The following is a 19,046-nucleotide window of genomic DNA, read 5'->3' as shown; positions in this document are numbered from 1 at the left end:
CCTGTATTGGTGGTGGTAACGGCAGCTACTTCTAGTTTCCAAAAGCAGCCTCTAGTGAGAGCAGCCTCTGTCTGCTCTCGGTGTTGCCAGCGCCTACCGGGGAGACGGGGGTATCTCCAAAAGAAGGGACTCTGCGGAACTTGGAGCACGGATACGGACCTCCCATAAAGTCTGTGATGCAAATGAACCTGTTTTATGCTTAAATTAGCCTGAGTCAATTTCTTTCATTTAAACCTAAGAAATCCAGAAGACAAATTTTGTGATGTAATCATTAATAATTGTTCATGTGTCTTCTAAAAGATGTGGAAAAGCTATAAAAAGCATTTGTGATTTTTTAAAAATTAAGATGATCAAATGAAGAATAATTCCTCTTTGTGAGTCTTACCTTTCCCCCAACCAGAGGCAAAATGTGCATCTTCCCAGTTTGACAATCCTTCACCGAGGAAACGATGAGGCAGGTGCCACACAGAACAACTAGGCGTTCGGCCCACTTATGCAGCTGGGTCTTCCCTTTGCGTACGTTATAGATGCCGGAGAGGAGGATTCGATCCAGGTGATCCATCTGGCAGGGTTTTTCTGAAAAGAAAACAGTACTTCAGAAGCATGATTTAAGCAGGATGATAAGAACACTGAAAGGGAGAAAGAAAGTATTATATGTCAACATTCAGCAACCTTGTTTATAGATGTAAGCAACCAAGAAACCTAAGTATTACAAAGTAAGATCTTAGTCCTAAAACATTATCCATCACTGAAGTTAGATAATGGGAGTAGGGTGAATTTTGGTTTACAGAGCAAGGTTTTATTCTGGATGCCACTATTAGTTCTTCTACCAACAACAGTCATATCTCCATGTACACGGAGGAAGGCGGTAAGGGAGAAAGGCAGTATGGGAGAGTGGTTAAGATCATGGACTTGGGAGCCAGACATTCAGTCCTGAGTTTGAACCCTGGTTCTGCCACTTGCTTTGTTTCCTTGAACTACTTAATCTCACTGAGTCTGACTTTCCTCATTTATACAGTCTGGATATTAATAGTAGTACTTACCTTCAGGGGATTCTTATAAAAATTAAGGTAATGGATATAAAGTACCAAGCACAGGTTTAGGTGTAAAAGTAGTATGGAACAAATGACAGCCACTATTGTTTGATTAGTCTATACTAGAAGGAAGAAATAAGTAACTATGGGGGTACTCTAGTTCTATACATAACCCCATCTTTCTCGTCTTGAGGAAAAGCTCATGGCTGATGTTCCAATCACCATCAAACACGCGTGTAGGAGCATAGCCTTGGTATGACTGAGGTAGAGTGAAAAACACAATTACGACAGAACAGATGTTCCTGGTGGAAGCACTTCTAAAACCAGATCAGCACTCTACACGGAGATGAACAGGAGCAGCAACAGTATGAGACGACGCAAACGGCAATAAACTGGGAGCTGAGAAAACTGGGCTGTCCTTGACGTTATTATATAATTATTACATAACTGAACTTTGGGAATCACTTTGCCTTAACTGTGTGTTTCCATATATAATATAAGGAACTTGGCTAGATTACTTAGAAGTTTTTAAACTTTGTATGTTAACATGACATTCACAGTGTAAGGAAATTTGCTAGATTATGTCAAACCTTTTAAACTTTGTTATATTAACACCAGGCACACGGGAGAGCCACTTATCCTTCCACTCGAGGCCTATCTTTTCATCTACATTCTGAACTCCACCTCGCTCGGGAGTTTGGTTCTCCTCTCTTCCCGCTCTTCCAACCCTGCCCTTCTTGTTGTTTCTGTCAAAGCTGCAAAAGCACTCAAGTTTTCCCCTATTCCCACTCAGGCTCAACTGCAGAATTTCCTTAGTTCAGTGATTCTCCAATTTTTGAGTCCAAAAACTATCTTAGTTTAAAATGCAGAATGCCAAAATCCACCAACAGAGAGTCTAATCCCAAGGGTCTGGGATAGAATGTAGGAAAATGTATTTTTAACAATTATCCCAGGTAATTTAAATGCAGATGGCCCACAAACTATAATTTGAGAAACTCTTTTAGTGTACTCTTTTAAGGCTCTTATCATTTGTGCTTCTATATTAGCTATCTCTACACCTTGCCTCCTGTTTACTCAATGTTCTTCAGTCTGGCTTCCACTACCCAAAGTGACTCACATGCTGATAATGGCCCTCGAATTTCTACCTCCCGCCCCAGTCTCTCCTTAGTTCAAATCTCATATATCCATTTGCCTGCTAGACATATCAAATAAACTCCCCATTCACTTCAAATTTACAAATTCAAAACCAGTATCAGACTGGAAAGAAATAAAAGCTATCTCTATTCACAAGTGATATGATCTTACATGCAGAAAATCTTAAACCACAAAATGACTATTGTAACTAATAAATGAGTTCAGCAAGGTTGCAAGATACAAGGTTTTGTTTAAAATCAACGGTATTTCTGCCCTGGCCAGGTGGGTCAGTTGGTTGAAGTGTCATCCCATGCATCAAAATGTTGCAAGTTCAATTCCCTGTCAGGGCACAAACCTAGGCTGCAGGTTTGATCCCCAGTCAGGATGCGTATGGGAACAATGTTTCTCTCTCACATCAATATTTCTGTTTTCCTCTCTCTCTTTTCCCACTCCCTTCCTCTCTCTCCTTAAAATCAAGAAGCATATTCTCAGGTAAGGATTTGTTTAATGGTATTTCTATGCACTAGGAATAAACAATTCAAAAGTGAAATTAGGACAGCTATTGCAGCCCTGGCTGGTGTGGCTCAGTGGATTAAGTGCCGGCCTGTGGACCAAAAGGTTGCTGATTTGATTCCTGGTCAGAGCACATGCCTGGGTTGCGGGCCAGGTCCCTGGTTGGGGGCATGTGAGAGGCAACCAATCGATGTTTCTCCCACACATCAATGTTTCTCTCCCTCTCTTTCTCCCTCCTTTCCCCTCTCTCTAAAAGTAAATAAATAAAATATTATGATATGATCTTATATACAGAAATCTAATAAAAAGAAATCTATTGCATTTATAATAGCATTAAAAAAGTAAACTGAAGACAATGCAAAATTTTTTCATTGAATACTACAAAAATATAATTGATAGAAATTAAAGAAGACCTAAATAAATGGAAAGATATCCAGTGTTCATTGATTAGAAGACAATATTGGTAAGATGGAAAAACTTCCCAAACTGATTTACAGATTCAGTGTAATCCCTATCAAAATTCTAGCTGCCCTTATATTAGAAATTGACAAACTGATTCTAAAAGCCCTATAAAAATGCAATGGACTCAGAACAGCCAAAACAATCTTGAAAAGGAGGAACCAAATTGGAGGACTCACATTCCCCAATTTCAAAACTTAATACAAAGCAAACACCTGAACGTAAGGGTAGATATGAAGCACTGGAATGGAATTGGGAGCTCACAAATGAACCCCTACATTCATGAACAACTGGCTTTGACAAGGGTGCCAAGATGACTCCATGAGGAAAGAAGAGTCCTGTCAACAAATACTCTTTGTTAGTGTGTTTGCTGGGATGACTGAATATCCACATGCAAAAGGAGGAAGCTGGATCCCTAACTTCATAGCATGTACAAAAAGTAGTTCAAAATGGATCACAGACCTAAATGTAGGAACTAAAATTACAAAACTTTTCTTTTAAAGATTTTATTTATTTATTTTTAGACAGAGGGGAAGGGAAGAAAAGAGAGGAAGGGGAACATCAATGTGTGGTTGTCTCTCATGCACTCCCCACCTCCTGGTCCACAACCCAGTCAGGTTCCCTGACTGGGAATCAAACCAGTGACCCTTTGGTTTGCAGGCCAGTGCTCAATCCACTAAGCCGCACCAGCCAGGGCCAAATCTTTTAGAACACAGAAATAAATCTTGTGACTACAGATTAGGCAATGGTTTCTTAGATACTAACACAAAACACACAAGGGACAAAAAAGAAAATATAAAGTGGACTTCATCAAAAATAAAAAAAACTGTTGTACTTTAACAGATGTCAAGAAAGTGAAAATATGACTCATAAAATAGGAGAGAATATTGGCAAATCATGTATACATGTAAGAGACTTGAATCTAGATAAATAAAGAAGTGTTACGATTCAGCAATAAAAAGATAACTAAAAAATGGGCAAAGGATAGTAGCAGATATTTCTCCAGAGAAGATATACAAAAGGCCAACAAGCACATGGAAAGATGCTGAACTTCATTAGTTATTACATAAATGCGAATAAAAACCACACTGAGTTCATACCCACTAGGATGACTGTGATCAAAAAAAGACAAACAGTAACAAGTGCTAGTGAAAATGTAAGAAACTGGAACCCTCATACATTGTTGTGGGACTATAACATTGTGTAGCCACTTTGGAAAACAGTCTGGCATTTCCTCAAAAGGTTAAACGCAGAGTCAGCATATGACCCAGCAATTCCACTCCTACAAGAGAACTGAAAATTTATGTCCACACCAAAACTTGTCACAGATCTTCACAGCAGCATTCGTAACAGCCCAAAACTAGAAACAACCCAAATGCCCATCAACTGAGGAATGCATAAAGAAAATGTGGTATATCCATACAATGGAATATTATATCATCAAAGAAAGATACGAAGTACTGGTACATGCTACAACATGGATGAACCTAGAAAACACTATGCTAAGTAAAGGAAGCCAGCCACGATAAGCCACGCATGTATGATTCCATTTACACGAAATGCTCAGAATAAGAACAGCTGTAAAAGACAAAGTAGATCTGTGGTTCTCGGGCTGTGAGAGTGGAGAATGGGGAAGGACTGCTAAATGGACAAAAAGGTCTCATTTTGCAGTGATGAAAACATCTAAAATTAAATAGTGGTGATGGTTTACAACTCTCTGAATATACTAAAAAGCACTGAATTTTGTACTTTCAAGGGGTGAATTCTATATTATGTGAGTTATATCTCAATAAAGCTGTTTTTTAATCTCATTACTTTCCCCAAACCTGGCATTCCTTTCCTATTTCCCAGCCTGGTCAACAGCATCATTTACTAGAAAATTCTACTAAATTATACAAAACTGGGACTTTGTTATAGATTATCATGCTTCCAAATTGCTTAGCAGTCTCTTTTAAAGTTTACAAGAAACAGATGTTAAATCAACTAACGTATAATTCTTTGAGTCTCTTTTTTTCCGGCTCTGTTTCCTCGTATGTTTTATCTCTGTGAAAACTCCCAAGTCCACCTACACCACCCCGCTCAGAAGGGAACATTCAATTCTGTCATTTTCAATTGAATTCGGTATGTTTGAATTCATTAAATTCAACTTAAATAGTTTAGAAATAAGGTATTTAATACTTTATTTTTCAAGTACAGTTCAGTTTCAACATTACTTTGTATTAGCTGCATGTGTACAGCACAACGGTTAGACATTTATATAATTCACAAAGTGACCCTTCGTATAAACATGCTGTTTTATTATTAATTTTGGAAGGTATGTAAACATCCAGAATGCCTCAAGTCTCTGATCCTCTGAAAGTGATAAAAAAAAAAAAAAAGGATGAAGAAGTTCTAATAATAATTTGAAATGTCTATCTAATAGTTCTGATTAAAACCAGGTTTTCCAGGTTCAAAAGCCAAAATTCTAAGTGAAAAATTAGGGACAATTTTATTATCCTTATGTATCTATACTTTAAAATGTTCTTTAAAGAAAATGAATAGCTTTTATAATTTAAAAAAACATTTCTAAAAAGAGAATCAAGGGTAACCCTGTAGCAATGAGTACCTCCACTGCCCATAACAAAATATCTAAATATCATTTTTCATTAAAATGAACCACGAGTCCTTAAAAAAGGTTCTATTCCTACTCTGAGTCAGGCAATAAAAAGAACAGCTTAGTACATTTTGCTGTGGAAGAACTTGACGGCAAGTCCGGAATGCTATCAAAGACTACTGGAGTCCTATTGGACGGACATAGAAACCAAGTGAAAAGAGCTCCAACAGCCAAGATCGGACAAAGCGAGCATCAAAAGGAATGGCTGTAATGGATAATAGACTTCTAGTCAAGACGGAGGCATAGGTGGACACACATTGCCTCCTTGTGCAACCACAGAAAGGAATTACAACTAAATCTCAAAACAAGTAACACCCAGAACCGTCAGAAAATCGAACTATATGGAAGTTCAGCAACCAAGGATTTAAAGAAGCCACATTCATCCAGATGGCTAGGAGGGGCGGAGACACAGCAGAGAGGTGAGGAGATGCATGTTGTGGCGCAGAGAAGAGGTAGTGGAAGTGGCACAGGTGGTCCCACATTCACGTGGGGTGGATAAAAATTGGGAAGGATATCTTGCAAGCAGGCGTTCCCAGCCCCAAACCAGACCGCACAGCCCAGAGACCAGTACTGGGAAGATAAAGCCCCATAACTTCTGGCTATAAAAACCAGTGGGGTTTGGAGCATGGAGGAAACTACCAGATTTTCAGGGGGCTCCACTTAAAGGACCCACGTGGTCTTAAAATGTACACAAACCCACCCACTCTGGCACTCGGCACAAGAGCAACAGCTGAATGGGTGCCAGTCAAATACAAGGAGTGGATCAAGTGACTGGAAATGAGGCAAGTGCCAGGCAAAACCCCAAAAGCCAGGCAGCAATAAAGTCCCTCCCTCCGAGCCTTCCCTCCACCACACCCCCTCGCACAGAGCCACAAAATGGTGAGGTGGGTTGCCCCACCCTGGCCATTACCTAAGGTTCCACCCAACACAATTTATAAGTGCCTTTTACAGGGAGTCAAAGCAAATCTACCTAATACATAGAAACAAACAAAGGGAGGCTGCCAAATTGATGCGACAAAGAAGTGTGGCCCAAATGAAACGACAGAAGTAAACCCCAGAAAAAAGAACTAAACAAAACAGAGACAGCCAACCTATCAGATGCAGAATCCAAAACACTGGTGATCAGGATGCTCAAAGAACTCACTGAGTATGACAACAACATAAAGGAAGAAATGAAGGTTACACTAAGTGAAATAAAGAAAAATCTATAAGGAACCAACCATGAAGGGAAGGAAGCCGGGATTCAAATCAATGATTTGGAACAAAAGGAAGAAATAAACATTCAACCAGAGAACAGAGAGAAGAAACAAGAATTCACAAAAATGAGGAGAGTATAAGAAAACTCTGGGACATCTCCAAACGTGCCAACATCCAAATCATTGGGATGTCAGAAGGACAAGAGGAAGAGCGAGAAATTGAAAACTTATTTGAAAAAATAATGAAAGAAACCTTCCCTAATTTGGTGAAGGAAATAGACATATAAGTCCATGACGAACAGGGAGGCCCAAACAAGGTGGACCCAAAGAGGAACACACAAAGATACATCATAATTAAAAGGCTAAAGGTTAAAGATAAAGAGAGAATCTTAAAAGCTGCAGGAGAAAAGCAGAGTTACCTACAAAGGAGCACCCATAATTCTGTCAGCTGATTTCTCAAAAGAAACTTTTCAGGCTACAAGTATTCAAAGTGATGAAAAGGAAGGACCTACACCCAAGATTACTCTATCCAGCAAAGCTATCATTTAGAATGGAAGGGCAGATAAAGGCATCCCGGACAAGGTAAAGCTAAAGGACTTCATCATCACCAAGCCCTTATTACATGAAATGTTAAAAGGACTTATTTAAGAAAAGGAAAATCACAACTATGAACATTAAAAAGGCAACAAATTCACAATTATCAACAACTGATTCTAAACAAACAAACTAAGCAAACAACCAGAAAAGGAATAGAATTATGGAGAGATCATTTGGTGGGTTATCAGCAGGGAGGGAGAGGAGGGAGAATGGAAGAAAAGGTGCAGGGATTAAAAAGCATAACTGGGCCCTGGCTGCTGTGGCTCAGTGGACTGAGCGCTGGCCTGCAAATCAAAGGGTCACCAGTTCGATTCCTAGTCCGGGAACATGCCTGGGTTGAGGGCCAGGTCCCCAGTAGGAGCGCTCGAAAGGCAACCACACATTGATGTTGATCTCCCTCTCTTTCTCCTTCCCTTCCTCTCTCTAAAAATAAATAATAAAAAAATAAAATCTTTCTAAAAGCAGCATAATTGGTAGGTACAAAATAGACAGGGAGATGTTAAGAATGGTATAGGAAACGGAGAAGCCAAAGAACTTATATGCACGACCCGTAGACCTAAACTAAGGGAGACTGCTGGAGGGAAAGGGGGTACGGGGCGGAGTGGTGCAAAAGGGGAAATACTGGGACAACTGTGATAACATGATCAATAAAATATACTTAAAATATAAAAGGACAATAAAGCAATATTAAGAACACAAATAGAAAAAGAATGGCTGTAATGAGCTGAAGTAAATATATACCAGCCCAGAAGATCATAATGATACTCAAAACAGAAGAAAAGAATAAAGTCATACAAATGGGCTGTGAATATAAACTGAAAACGAAAACAGTAAAGCTTCTAGAAAATAAAGAAAAAGCATTAAATTGTACTGTATTAAAACGAAGCACTTCTTGATTCCGAGTGAATGGAGAAAGCACACTGCATCCTGGCTCTCCTACTGAATGCACCTACAAATCTGGACAGAATACATACAGCAGCTCTATGAAGACCCCACAAATTAGGGAAGAACAACAGAATTTGAAATACCCCCTTACCAATGGTGAGTTTACCATTTTTTCTTCCTCTGACATCCTCCAACCAGGACTTAAGAAGCCCCAAAACCAGAAGAGGGCATTGGTGCAGACAGAGCTCTAAGAGAAGCCCTCAAGTTCTGCCTTAAGGAGTAGGAAAGAGGTCTCTCAATACTCAGAGAAAGTACGGGAAATTCCTCATCTTTTCTTTTTATTCCCCCTTTTCTTCATGTTCTCAAATCCCACACCCTCCCCGGCTACAAGGGTCAGGGACACTGGCATGTAAAACTCTGAGGGGGGTGAACTTCCTTCCCTCTCTGATAGGAAGATCTGCAGTCCCAAGAGAGTGGTGAGAAACCTGCTGCACTTTCTGTCTCCTGCCGCCAGCCCTGGAGTGTGAATCCACTTGTGGGAAGTACCCAACAGGGCGGGTTAAAGCCCCAGGACGCCATGAATGGAAAGGAGCGCTGGAAAACGACTGCATACTACTGTTGATAAACTGGGCTCAGCCTTGAGGTACACAAGAGTCAGTCGATCCTAAACAGCATGCCCAAAACTCTGGAAACTGAACTAAGGGATAGAACCAAAGGGAGAAAACAAAGGACAATGCTGAAAAATTATTCAAAGAAAAAATGGATGAGAACTTCCCAAGTGAAAGACATAAACTTACAGATTCAAGAAGTTGAGTGAAGCCCAAACAGGATGAACCCAAAGAAATTCAGGCTCAAACATTTCATGATCAAACTGTGGAAAAATTAAAGGCTAAGAAGAAATTCTGAAAGAAGCCAGAGAAAGAGGGAAGCACTATTTACACCTGAACAACGCAAGGGACTGCATGAAGGTGGGGTGTGCAGGCCCCTTTCTGGGCTACCTTTCCAAGTGCTGTGAGAATCTACAGCTAGCACAAAATAAAAAGTTGAAGAGACAAATGATTAAATATACATTAGGGGTAAAAAATGAAATATTTACTTACATTTAAAGAATAAAACAGGAAACCTCAAAACAAATTACAAATTTGCAATAGGCTCCCCATTCAACTCAAAAAACCTTCTGCTATTTGAAATATTTCAGCAGAAAACTTTTGAGAAGCAGGGGTGGCTACGCAGTTCCATCTGGCTACATGACCCCGAACCAGTCTTGGATCTTTAGGCCTTAGTTTCCCAAGTCTGAGACCGAGAGAGAAGTTAGATTACATGATCCCTCGTCCTTTCCAGTTCTCTAAACTCCTTCTCCAACAACTAAATGGTGGAGGGTCTTAGAAGCTAAAAGCATGAAATTTGGAACCAGACAGATTTATGGGCTTCCTAACTATGCTATTCAACTGGGGCAAGTTACAACCTCTCTGGAATAATAAAATATACCTGTACGGGAATAAGGATTACACGAGAGGGGGTAGGAAGAGTATCAACACTTTAGAAAATGTTCAGACATAACAAGGGTATAAAACAAATACTGGTTATTATAATGAAAGTTCTGCCTTAAGCCTCCTCCTTTTCCTAATACAAGCATTCTTTTCAAGGTATCTTTAACTTCCACAGCTTTAACATCCTCACGTACTTCACCCCCAGATCTGTATTTCCTCAGCTTTAGTTCCACGTTTCCAACTATCTGGCAGACATCCTCCAGCTGGACACTTAACCACCACTTAAAAGTAGAAGCAAGCATGCCTGAACCCAAGTCACCCCCATTCCTGCAGCCCTGCTCCTTCTCCCAGCTCAAGGCCTGTCATTCTCCTGGCCTCAAGCGTCAGCTTCAACTCTTACGTTCTCTTCCTCAACTCCCCTTTCCTTCAGGAAGTTTCCCATGTGAACGATTTCTTTCCATTGCGCAGTTCAGATCCCTATCAATCCACACCTGGACTATCATCCACACTGCCGCCGGCTTCATCTTTCTCTGGCTCACTTGGACCGCACCGCTTCCAGCTACCATCTGCCAGATGAAGGCCACGCTCCTGACACCGCACTCAAGGCTCAAAACAATCTGGACTCAAACTATCTGATTCACAGAACATGCCTGAGATGTCTAGTCTCTCATCCCATGTCCTCCTCCTCCTTTCTGCTGACTGAAATTCTGTCAGCGTTTGAAGAACCAACCTAAGGACTACTTCTTCACAAAGACTTCTCTGATTCTAAGAGAGCGTTCATTTTTCAGAGAAGAACGAGGATAGGGAAGCTGCCTATCAGCTAGCAAAATCTACCATAAAGGTGTATTAAACAGTTTTTGTATTAGTACAAGGTGAAAGGGAAACATAATTTTGTGACGGTTTTAAGATATATCCAAAATTGATACTCCTTTCTTCAAAGGTGAGGCCTAATTCCCCTCCCCATAATGTAGGCTGTATTTGGTGATTCACGTCTAATAAACAGAAAGTGGTGAAAATGATGGTAACGGATGAGGGCAGCTCATAAAAATCACGGAGGCCTGTGTGTGTCTCATCGCTAGCAGACGCCACCTGCCCGGTCATGAAGATACTCAGGGAGTCCTACAGCGATCTCCCGCCAAAGCCGCACGGCTGCTCCAGGTGAGGGACTGAGACCTGCTACCGACAGCCATGTGAGTGAGCCATGCTAGACCGGAAGCTTCCAGCCCAACTCAGGCCTTCAGACTCCTGCAGCCTCGACCAAGAGAGTGACTACAACCCCATGGGGCCCAAGCCAGAACCATCCAGCTAAACTTCTCCTGATTTCTGACCCACAGAAACTATATGAAATAATATTTATTATCATTTTAAGTTACTAAATTTTGAGGCAATTTGTTATATTGCCAATTGATAACTAATACCCTTTATCTATAGATATGTTTTTACCTTTTGTTTTTGGAGTCTCTCTCTCTATATATATACACACATCCTATTTTTAAAAATTATTTGTTTTAAAAACCTCTTTCCCAAACAAATTTTATTAGCTTCCCTAAATTAATAGAGTTCACTTTTGGAGATGTTGTCTGTTAAAGACTCCCCAAAATATAGTAAGTACTACAAACTGGTACTCTTTTAGGCTCTGCTGGACCTGTCTGCTGAATGGTATATCAAGATCCCGAGCATGCCATAATTTATCAGGTGGCCACTGAAAAGATCTGTGGAATCGGTACAAACAACTGTGTGATATAACAACGCAAATGCAATCTCCACAGTTAAAAAGGACCACAAGGGCACTTTAACGTTCAACTTTCACTCAAGAATAAAAACATATAGTGAAGAACTCACGTTCAAACACAATCAGATAAGGAGCTTGCTACTGTTCCAAGTAGCTTAAAAAAAAAAAGCTTTAGTAATAGATGGGTTTTGTGCCTCAAATTAGTCTTAAAAGATTTTCCTCAGATTTCCCTTCAATCTAGCTATTCTCCTTCCAAGAACTAGCAAAAGAGAAAAATTAATGGAAATAAAACAAAACCAACTTCTAAGGAACAACATGTTATAAAATACTATTGATGAAATAAATAAAATCTTTTGTGAAATGCATTTAATAAATCTGGTTTGTGACAGCTCATAAGAGTTTGTATCAAGAAGTTTACAAAGACACATATGGACTTACTCAGACTCCCTCCCTCTGGGCTGCAGCACCGGGGCAGCACCTTGAAGGGCACCACCAGTGGCACACAGGGGGGAAGTGAAGTATCAGACAGCAGGGCAAGAGCTGGGGGACAGCTTCCTCCCAGGCTTGCAGAACTGCAGACAGCACGCCATTATACCTTTTCTGAGCCCTCCCTCACACACAGCCACAGTGCTGTGGCACCATATCCGAACCTCCATCACCTGGCTCACACAGTAAATCCCACCCTGATGATTATCTAAGGGTCCTCTGCATTTAACTCATGGGCCCACCCCAGGGGGTAACAGTGGCTTTTCCATACAAAGGGATGGGCTATTTGCAGGCTTCAGTCCTTCCTAAACCCTCTAAAACAGGCACCAGCTGCACCCTGCCCCCCCCTCACCCCCAGCAGCCATCTCAGATCACTGTGTAGCTTATGCCCAAGGGGCCCCAGACAGAACACAGATGGAGGCTGACCTTGGCCTGTACCACCTGGGAAACCCCAGAGCCTGCACACCCAGTGGACAGTTACAGACCACATTAGAACACCACCCAATCACCTCCACAAGCCATGGAGGAAGGTGGTTGCTGGCCAGGGGTCAGCCAGTCCTCCAGCTGTCTGGACTGGGTAAATCCCTCCCATTGACCTACTTATGGCAATCGAGACTCATCTATAAGAGGAGGGAGTACTCAGCCCACACAGAGGGTACACCTTGAGTACACAGCTTGGGAGACAGGGGAGGCTGTGCCACTGGATTCTACAGGACATCTCTACATTAGGCCATGATACCAAGACACAGAGTCAAAGAAGCTCTACCTAATCCATAGATACAAACACAGGGAGGCTGCCAAAATGAGGAGGCAAAGAAACATGGCCCAAATGAAAAAACAGACCAAACCTCCAGAAAAAGAATGAAACAAAATGGAGATAAGCAATCTATCAGATGCAGAGTTCAAACCACTGGTTATAAGGATGCTCAAGGAACTCTGTGGGTACTTCAACAGCATAAAAAAGACACAGGCTGAAATGAAGGATATACTAATTGAAATAAAGAACAATTTACGGAGAATCAACAGCTTCAGTGGATGAAGCCAAGAATCAAGTCAATGAGTTGGAACATAAGAAAGAAAAAGACATCCAATCAGTACAACAAGAAGAAAAAAGAATACAAAAAATCAAGGATAGTGTAAGGAGCCTCTGGGACAACTTCAAATGTTCCAACATTCACATCACAGGGGTGCCAGAAGGAAAAGAGAAAGAGCAAGAAAATGGAAACCTATTTGAAAAAATAATAGAAGAAAACTTCCCTAATATGGTGAAGGAAATAGACATACAAGTCCAGGAAGCACAAAGTCCCAAACAAGAGGGACCCAGAGAGGACCATGCCAAGATACATCATAATTAAAATGCTAAAGGTTAAAGATGAAGAGAGAATCTTAAAAGCAGCAAGAGAAAAGCAGTTAATTCCCTACAAAGGAGTTCTCATAAGACTGTTAGCTGATTTCTTACAAAAAAACTTTGCAGGCTAGAAGAGATTGGCAAGAAGTATTCAAAGTGATGAAAAGCAAGGACCTACAACCTAGATTACCCTATCCAGCAAAGCTACCATTTGGAATGGAAGGACAGATAAAGTGCTTCCCAGACAAGGTAAAGCTAAAGGAGTTCATTATCACCCAACTATTATTTTGTAAATGTTAAAGGGACTTATTTAAGAAAAAGAAGATCAAAACTATGAACATTAAAACGGCAATAAATATATAACTATCAACAATTGAAACAAAAACAAAATGAGCAAACATGCAGAACAGAAACAGAATCATAGATATGGAGAACGCTGGGATGGTGGCTGGTTAGGAGAGGCGTCTGGAGGAAAGAGGGAAAAGTGAAGGGATTAATACAAATTAGTAGTTACAGAATAGGCAGGGGGATGTGAAGAGCAAGTATAGGAAATGGAATTGCCAAAGAAGTTGTATGCATGACCCATGGACATGAACAAAAGAGGGGAGACTGACAGAGGGAGTGGGGTTGCTGGTAGAGGGGGACAAGAGGGAAAAACTGGGACAACTGTAATAGCATAATCGATAAAAAAAAAAGAAGAAGAAGAAGTATACAGAGCCCTGGTCAAGTAGTTCAGTTGGTTAGAGCATTGTCCTGATAAGCCAAGGCAGCAGGTTCGATCCCTGGTCAGGCGCATACAAAAATCAACCAATAAATTCATGAATAAGTGGAATAACAAATCAATGTTTCTCTCTCTCACACACACAAAAAAATAAATTACAGAAAGAATAAAACAATAATTGGAGAAATGGGAGCAGAGAATCTTGGTCAATGGTTATGCCTACATACATACTAGTGAATAGTTTAGTTATTAGTTCAACTGTTTGATAATTGGGGCATATTAATTCAAAAATATCAGGTGTTAAGTGGTTCTCTCACTTACTAGTTGTATGACCTTGAACAGGTTTTTTCACTTCTGTCTCAGTTTTCTCATCTGTACAATAGCCTAATGGTTCCTATCACACAGGCGGATTTAAATTCTTAAGCCTAAAAGCACACAGTAAGCAGTCAATAAATGGTTCTCAATAGTGGTATTAGTGGACTATGTATATTTGAAAAGTAATATTCTGAAAGTATCTAATTTTAATTAATCTAACTTTACTACTAAAGTGATCAGGTAAAAAATGTTGGAAGGGGAGAAATGTATCAAGAGAAAGTAAAAAATCCTAAATTTAAAGCCCATTTAATACAACAATATACACATTTGACAGTGAATTCACTGAATGTTAAGTCATAAATAATAATGACCACTTACTTCTCAACATTCTTAAACCATCCAGAAGTTCATGGGCTTTATAAGGAATTTGAAAATTTAATTGATATTAAAATATGATTTGATCAAGATTCTGGCAAAGGTGAAAAAAAATAATTCTAGTAAGTCAGCAAAACATTAAAACAAAAAGAAGTAAAAATATAGGAGATATTTTTGGCTAATAGTTATAAAGTCTTCCGTTAACCACCACCCCCTTGTTTTTATTGTTTACTAGTTCATTGGCTTAAAAACAGATTTTGACTAAATGCTTTCAGAAGCTACAGACAGACAGAGGCATAAATGACCAACTGAAAAGCAGTTAGCGTATTCACAAGGCCACCGATACGTTCTTACCACCGTAAAATCGAAGCATGCAGCCCAGGTCGGGATTTGTTGCTTCCTGCTGGATGCGCACGGGGTCGTCATATCCCAGCCTGGATAAGTAATCATACACAATCTGAAGGGGTCGTTCGGTAGGTTCCAGCCTCCTGCTCGCACCATTCAAAAGAAAAATATTTAGCAGTAATTAATAAAAATGCTTCACTTAATTTTTTAAGTGCTTTAATATGCTCTAGATGTTTACTTCTGTACCAAGATTTCCTTTAATATCATATGATACAACTAATCTAAATAAGTGGTGCTCAAAGTTTTTGGTCCCAGGACCCCAGGATAGTCTTTTGAGGACCCCAAAGAGCATTTGTTTACATGGGGCATATCTATCAATATCTACTGAATTAGAAACTAAAATTAAGAATTTCCACCCTGGCTGGTGTGGCTTAGTGGATTGAGCGCTAGCCTGTGAACCAAAAGGTCGCCGGTTTGACTCCCAGTCAGGGCGCTTGCCTGGGCTGTAGGCCAGGTTCCTAGTAGGGAGCACGCGAGAGGCAACCACATTTCTCTCCCTCTCTCCCTCCTTTCCCCTCTTGTCTAAAAAATAAATAAATAATATCTTTAAAAAATAAAGCTCTAAAAACAATTAAAAAAAAGAATTTCAAAACACTTGTTTATTCATTTTTTGTTTTTGTTTTATTTATTCATTTCTAAGCAACAATAATAAACCAATGCCGTTAGCATAAGTAATATTCTCTGATAAAAATATTTTCCAAAATGAAACAACTTTAGGTGAAGAGAATAGCACTGTTTTATATTTTTGTCAGTTGCTACTGGAATGTAAAACAGCTGGATTCTCAGATCTGCTTCTAAATTCAATCTGTTGTGATAACGTGCTATTTATATTTAGCCTCTAGAAAACCCCTCTGTATGTGTATGGGAGACTGAGAGTGAAAAAGGAAATCAATGCCTCAATACGATTACAAAAAAGTTCGGACCCCACGGACCTTTTCAAAGAATCTCAGGAACCCTTACAGGGTCCTTTAAAAACCTGAAGTCCAAACTTAAAGGCAGCAAAATTATGGGATATAAAAGATTATACTTGGCCATAAATGATTTAATATAAGCGTCACGCACAATTAGAGATGCCGGCTTTGGGTTGCCTGCTATGTCCCAGATCCCACTGGCTTCACAGATGATTCTTCCATAAAAATTAGAAATAAAATGGCCCAATAATTCCACAGAAATCATTTATACTACATGGTCCTGACTGAAAGCAAGTAAAATCAGAATGTCTAGTAATCATTTGTGGCCTCTGGTGACACTGCATATTTTAAATTGCACATACTTAAAATACTTTAAAATATTTAAAAAACAAAAACAAAATAATCAATGTGTATTTTTGATAGAAAGGGCTATCTCAGCAGTAACAGCAAGACAGCTCATTTACAAGTTTTTTATCAGGAAGCAAACAGTTGTAAACACAGTGACTACGAGTATAGGATCCAGAAGTCGCACTGCCTTGGTTTGTCTCACTCCTGCCATTTATCAGCTACATGCCCTTGGACAAGCTGTTTCACCTCACTGTCTTACATTCCTCATCAGTACAATGGGAGTAACAGTAACACCTAGCTCAGAGAGTTGTTATTGAAGTGGTTTACTTACAAGATATTGTATAGTATGTGCTGCTTAGCAAAGCATCTTGCATGCAGTGGTATTCAGTAGTATATTGACAATTAACATTTTTTTAAAATCTTAGGACTGGAACCAAATTTTACTTAGAATAAAAATAGACTATTTCCCCATCTGAACAAACAAAAAACAAATGTAGGAAATAGGAAAGTCTATGCACATTCAAAAGGTTTTGAAGAACATTAGTCTTTATGTCTTAAAAGGATTCTATTTAGAAAACTTAAGAATTACATTAATTAGAAGCAACATGAAACACATCCCATCACAGCAAAAATACATAAAAAGGACATTTGTTTTATGGTTAAAGAATAAGAAAATACTGTTGCCCATAATATTTAAGTAAAAAATAACATGAAATGGAATGTTACAAAGCTGAATGTAAATACCTGCATCAAAATGATTATTTCGGGATGGAAATCATACTGAGGAGCACAAAAATAAATAAATAAAATAAAACAAACACCTGGTCCCTCCTGACAGCTCAGCTCAGATTTCTAGCTTCTCTAAACTCAGAACTACTGCATGGGGAGTAGCCAAAGAACAAAAAGCCTATGAAGACTAATAAATATTGAATTTAATAGAAGCAAAAAATAATCTTTTCAGAATAAAGACATCAGTTACAATTAATCTCCAGGGAAATAAAATAAGAATTCACAAAGAGCTATGACAATGTTAGGCATTTCCCCCATAGAATGGCAGAATTCTTCTATGAAAGATGCATTTTTTTTAAAGGGACTTCTAATAATCCGTATCCCAGAAAGGTCAGTTAGCCATGTAATACGACTGACTGAAGGATTAACTTGAAGACAAGGAGGCCAAGGGCAAAAAGAGCTATCTACCTCTTCCAGTGTCAAAGAGGATAAACACACGAGTACCCTGGACTGCTCCGAAGAAGGGGTGCAGGAACGACGAGAAGTTGTTGCACAGGTAAATGGCTTAAAACGAGGAAGAACCTTAATAATTAGAGCTGCCCACAGTGAGACACACTGCCTCTCAAAATAGCTCACAGAGCTGGAGAGCCATCTGTCACCACTATTTCAGAAGAGACTACTAAAGAAGCACACTGATTGGCTGAGGTGATCTTTAGGGTCTTTGGGAACTCAAGAGTCTATGATACCCAAGATACCTTCCTAATAACATGCAAATTCTACCTGAACCCTGCTATTATTTTTGGACACAGAGTTCAATGTATTTAAATGTCAAAATTCCATATAATGACCACATATTCAGGGCCAAGAAATAATATGCTCTGGTTAAATCTAACTAGTTCAATTTTTCAATTTCTCTCTAGAAAACCACGGGAAAGGGAAACATCCTAATTCTGACATAGTTTACCTGATCAAATTTCCTTTCCTAAAAAGGCTCTGTAGATTCATACAGAATCGTACACCTGAAACCTATATAATTTTACTAACCAATGTCACCCCAACAAATTCAGTTAGAAAATAATAAAATAAAATAATAAACTTAGAAAAAAAGGGCTCTGTAGATTTGAAACCCTCTCTCTATGTATTTCCACCTAAAGAAAGCATTCTCCCTGGAGGGAGAAGGAAAAAACAAGAGCATCTCCACATCTGTTCTTATTAATTTAGCATAAATGAGTAAACAAGATACTTCAAGGACTGCAAAAACAAGTAAAATGAAGAGCTAATTCCACTTACTCATTAAACTCATCTGCTTAAAAGAGTAGAGAGTAAGGGGCAGGGAAACGCTGTAATATGCTTACGGATCAATTTTGCGTTTCAAAGTTCCAAAAGTTTAACAGGCTAGCAAATAGCTAGGTGTCAAAACTCTCCCAGATCAAAGGAAAACTGTATACTGCAACACAGGTGCAGAAGACAGTAATGTTGGCAGTGAAAGCGTCCAAACACTCCGCACTTGAAACTTCTAACCGCTTCAAGGAGAGACAGTAAGACTCCTGCCATAGTTTCAGTTTGCTCCCAGGAGCTACTACGTCCCCATGAATCTGAATCTGTATGGATATGGTCAACCCTCACCAAGCAAGCCAACCAATACCGCAGTGCTATGAACACCGGTTTATAACTCTCAGCCAAGAGGAGTAGCCGACAGTTATTCTAAAAGGTGC

General features: G+C 39.5%; 1 protein-coding gene across 1 annotated transcript in view; it reads right to left on the bottom strand.

Annotated features, from left to right (window-relative positions):
- Positions 1-19,046, bottom strand: part of PHLPP2 (PH domain and leucine rich repeat protein phosphatase 2) — a 71,798-nt gene that overhangs the window by 39,440 nt on the left and 13,312 nt on the right. The window contains exons 3-4 of the mRNA XM_024556111.4: positions 15,293-15,426; positions 386-576 (exon numbers count right to left, since the gene is read on the bottom strand). Coding sequence (XP_024411879.2) covers positions 386-576; positions 15,293-15,426 — 325 coding nt within the window. The remainder of the gene's footprint in view (positions 1-385; positions 577-15,292; positions 15,427-19,046) is intronic.

This window comes from Desmodus rotundus, chromosome 12, assembly GCF_022682495.2.
Source record: "Desmodus rotundus isolate HL8 chromosome 12, HLdesRot8A.1, whole genome shotgun sequence".
NCBI lineage: Eukaryota > Metazoa > Chordata > Mammalia > Chiroptera > Phyllostomidae > Desmodus > Desmodus rotundus.
Note: the sequence above shows the minus strand (reverse complement) of the source record. Positions and strands in the feature narration are given on the sequence as shown.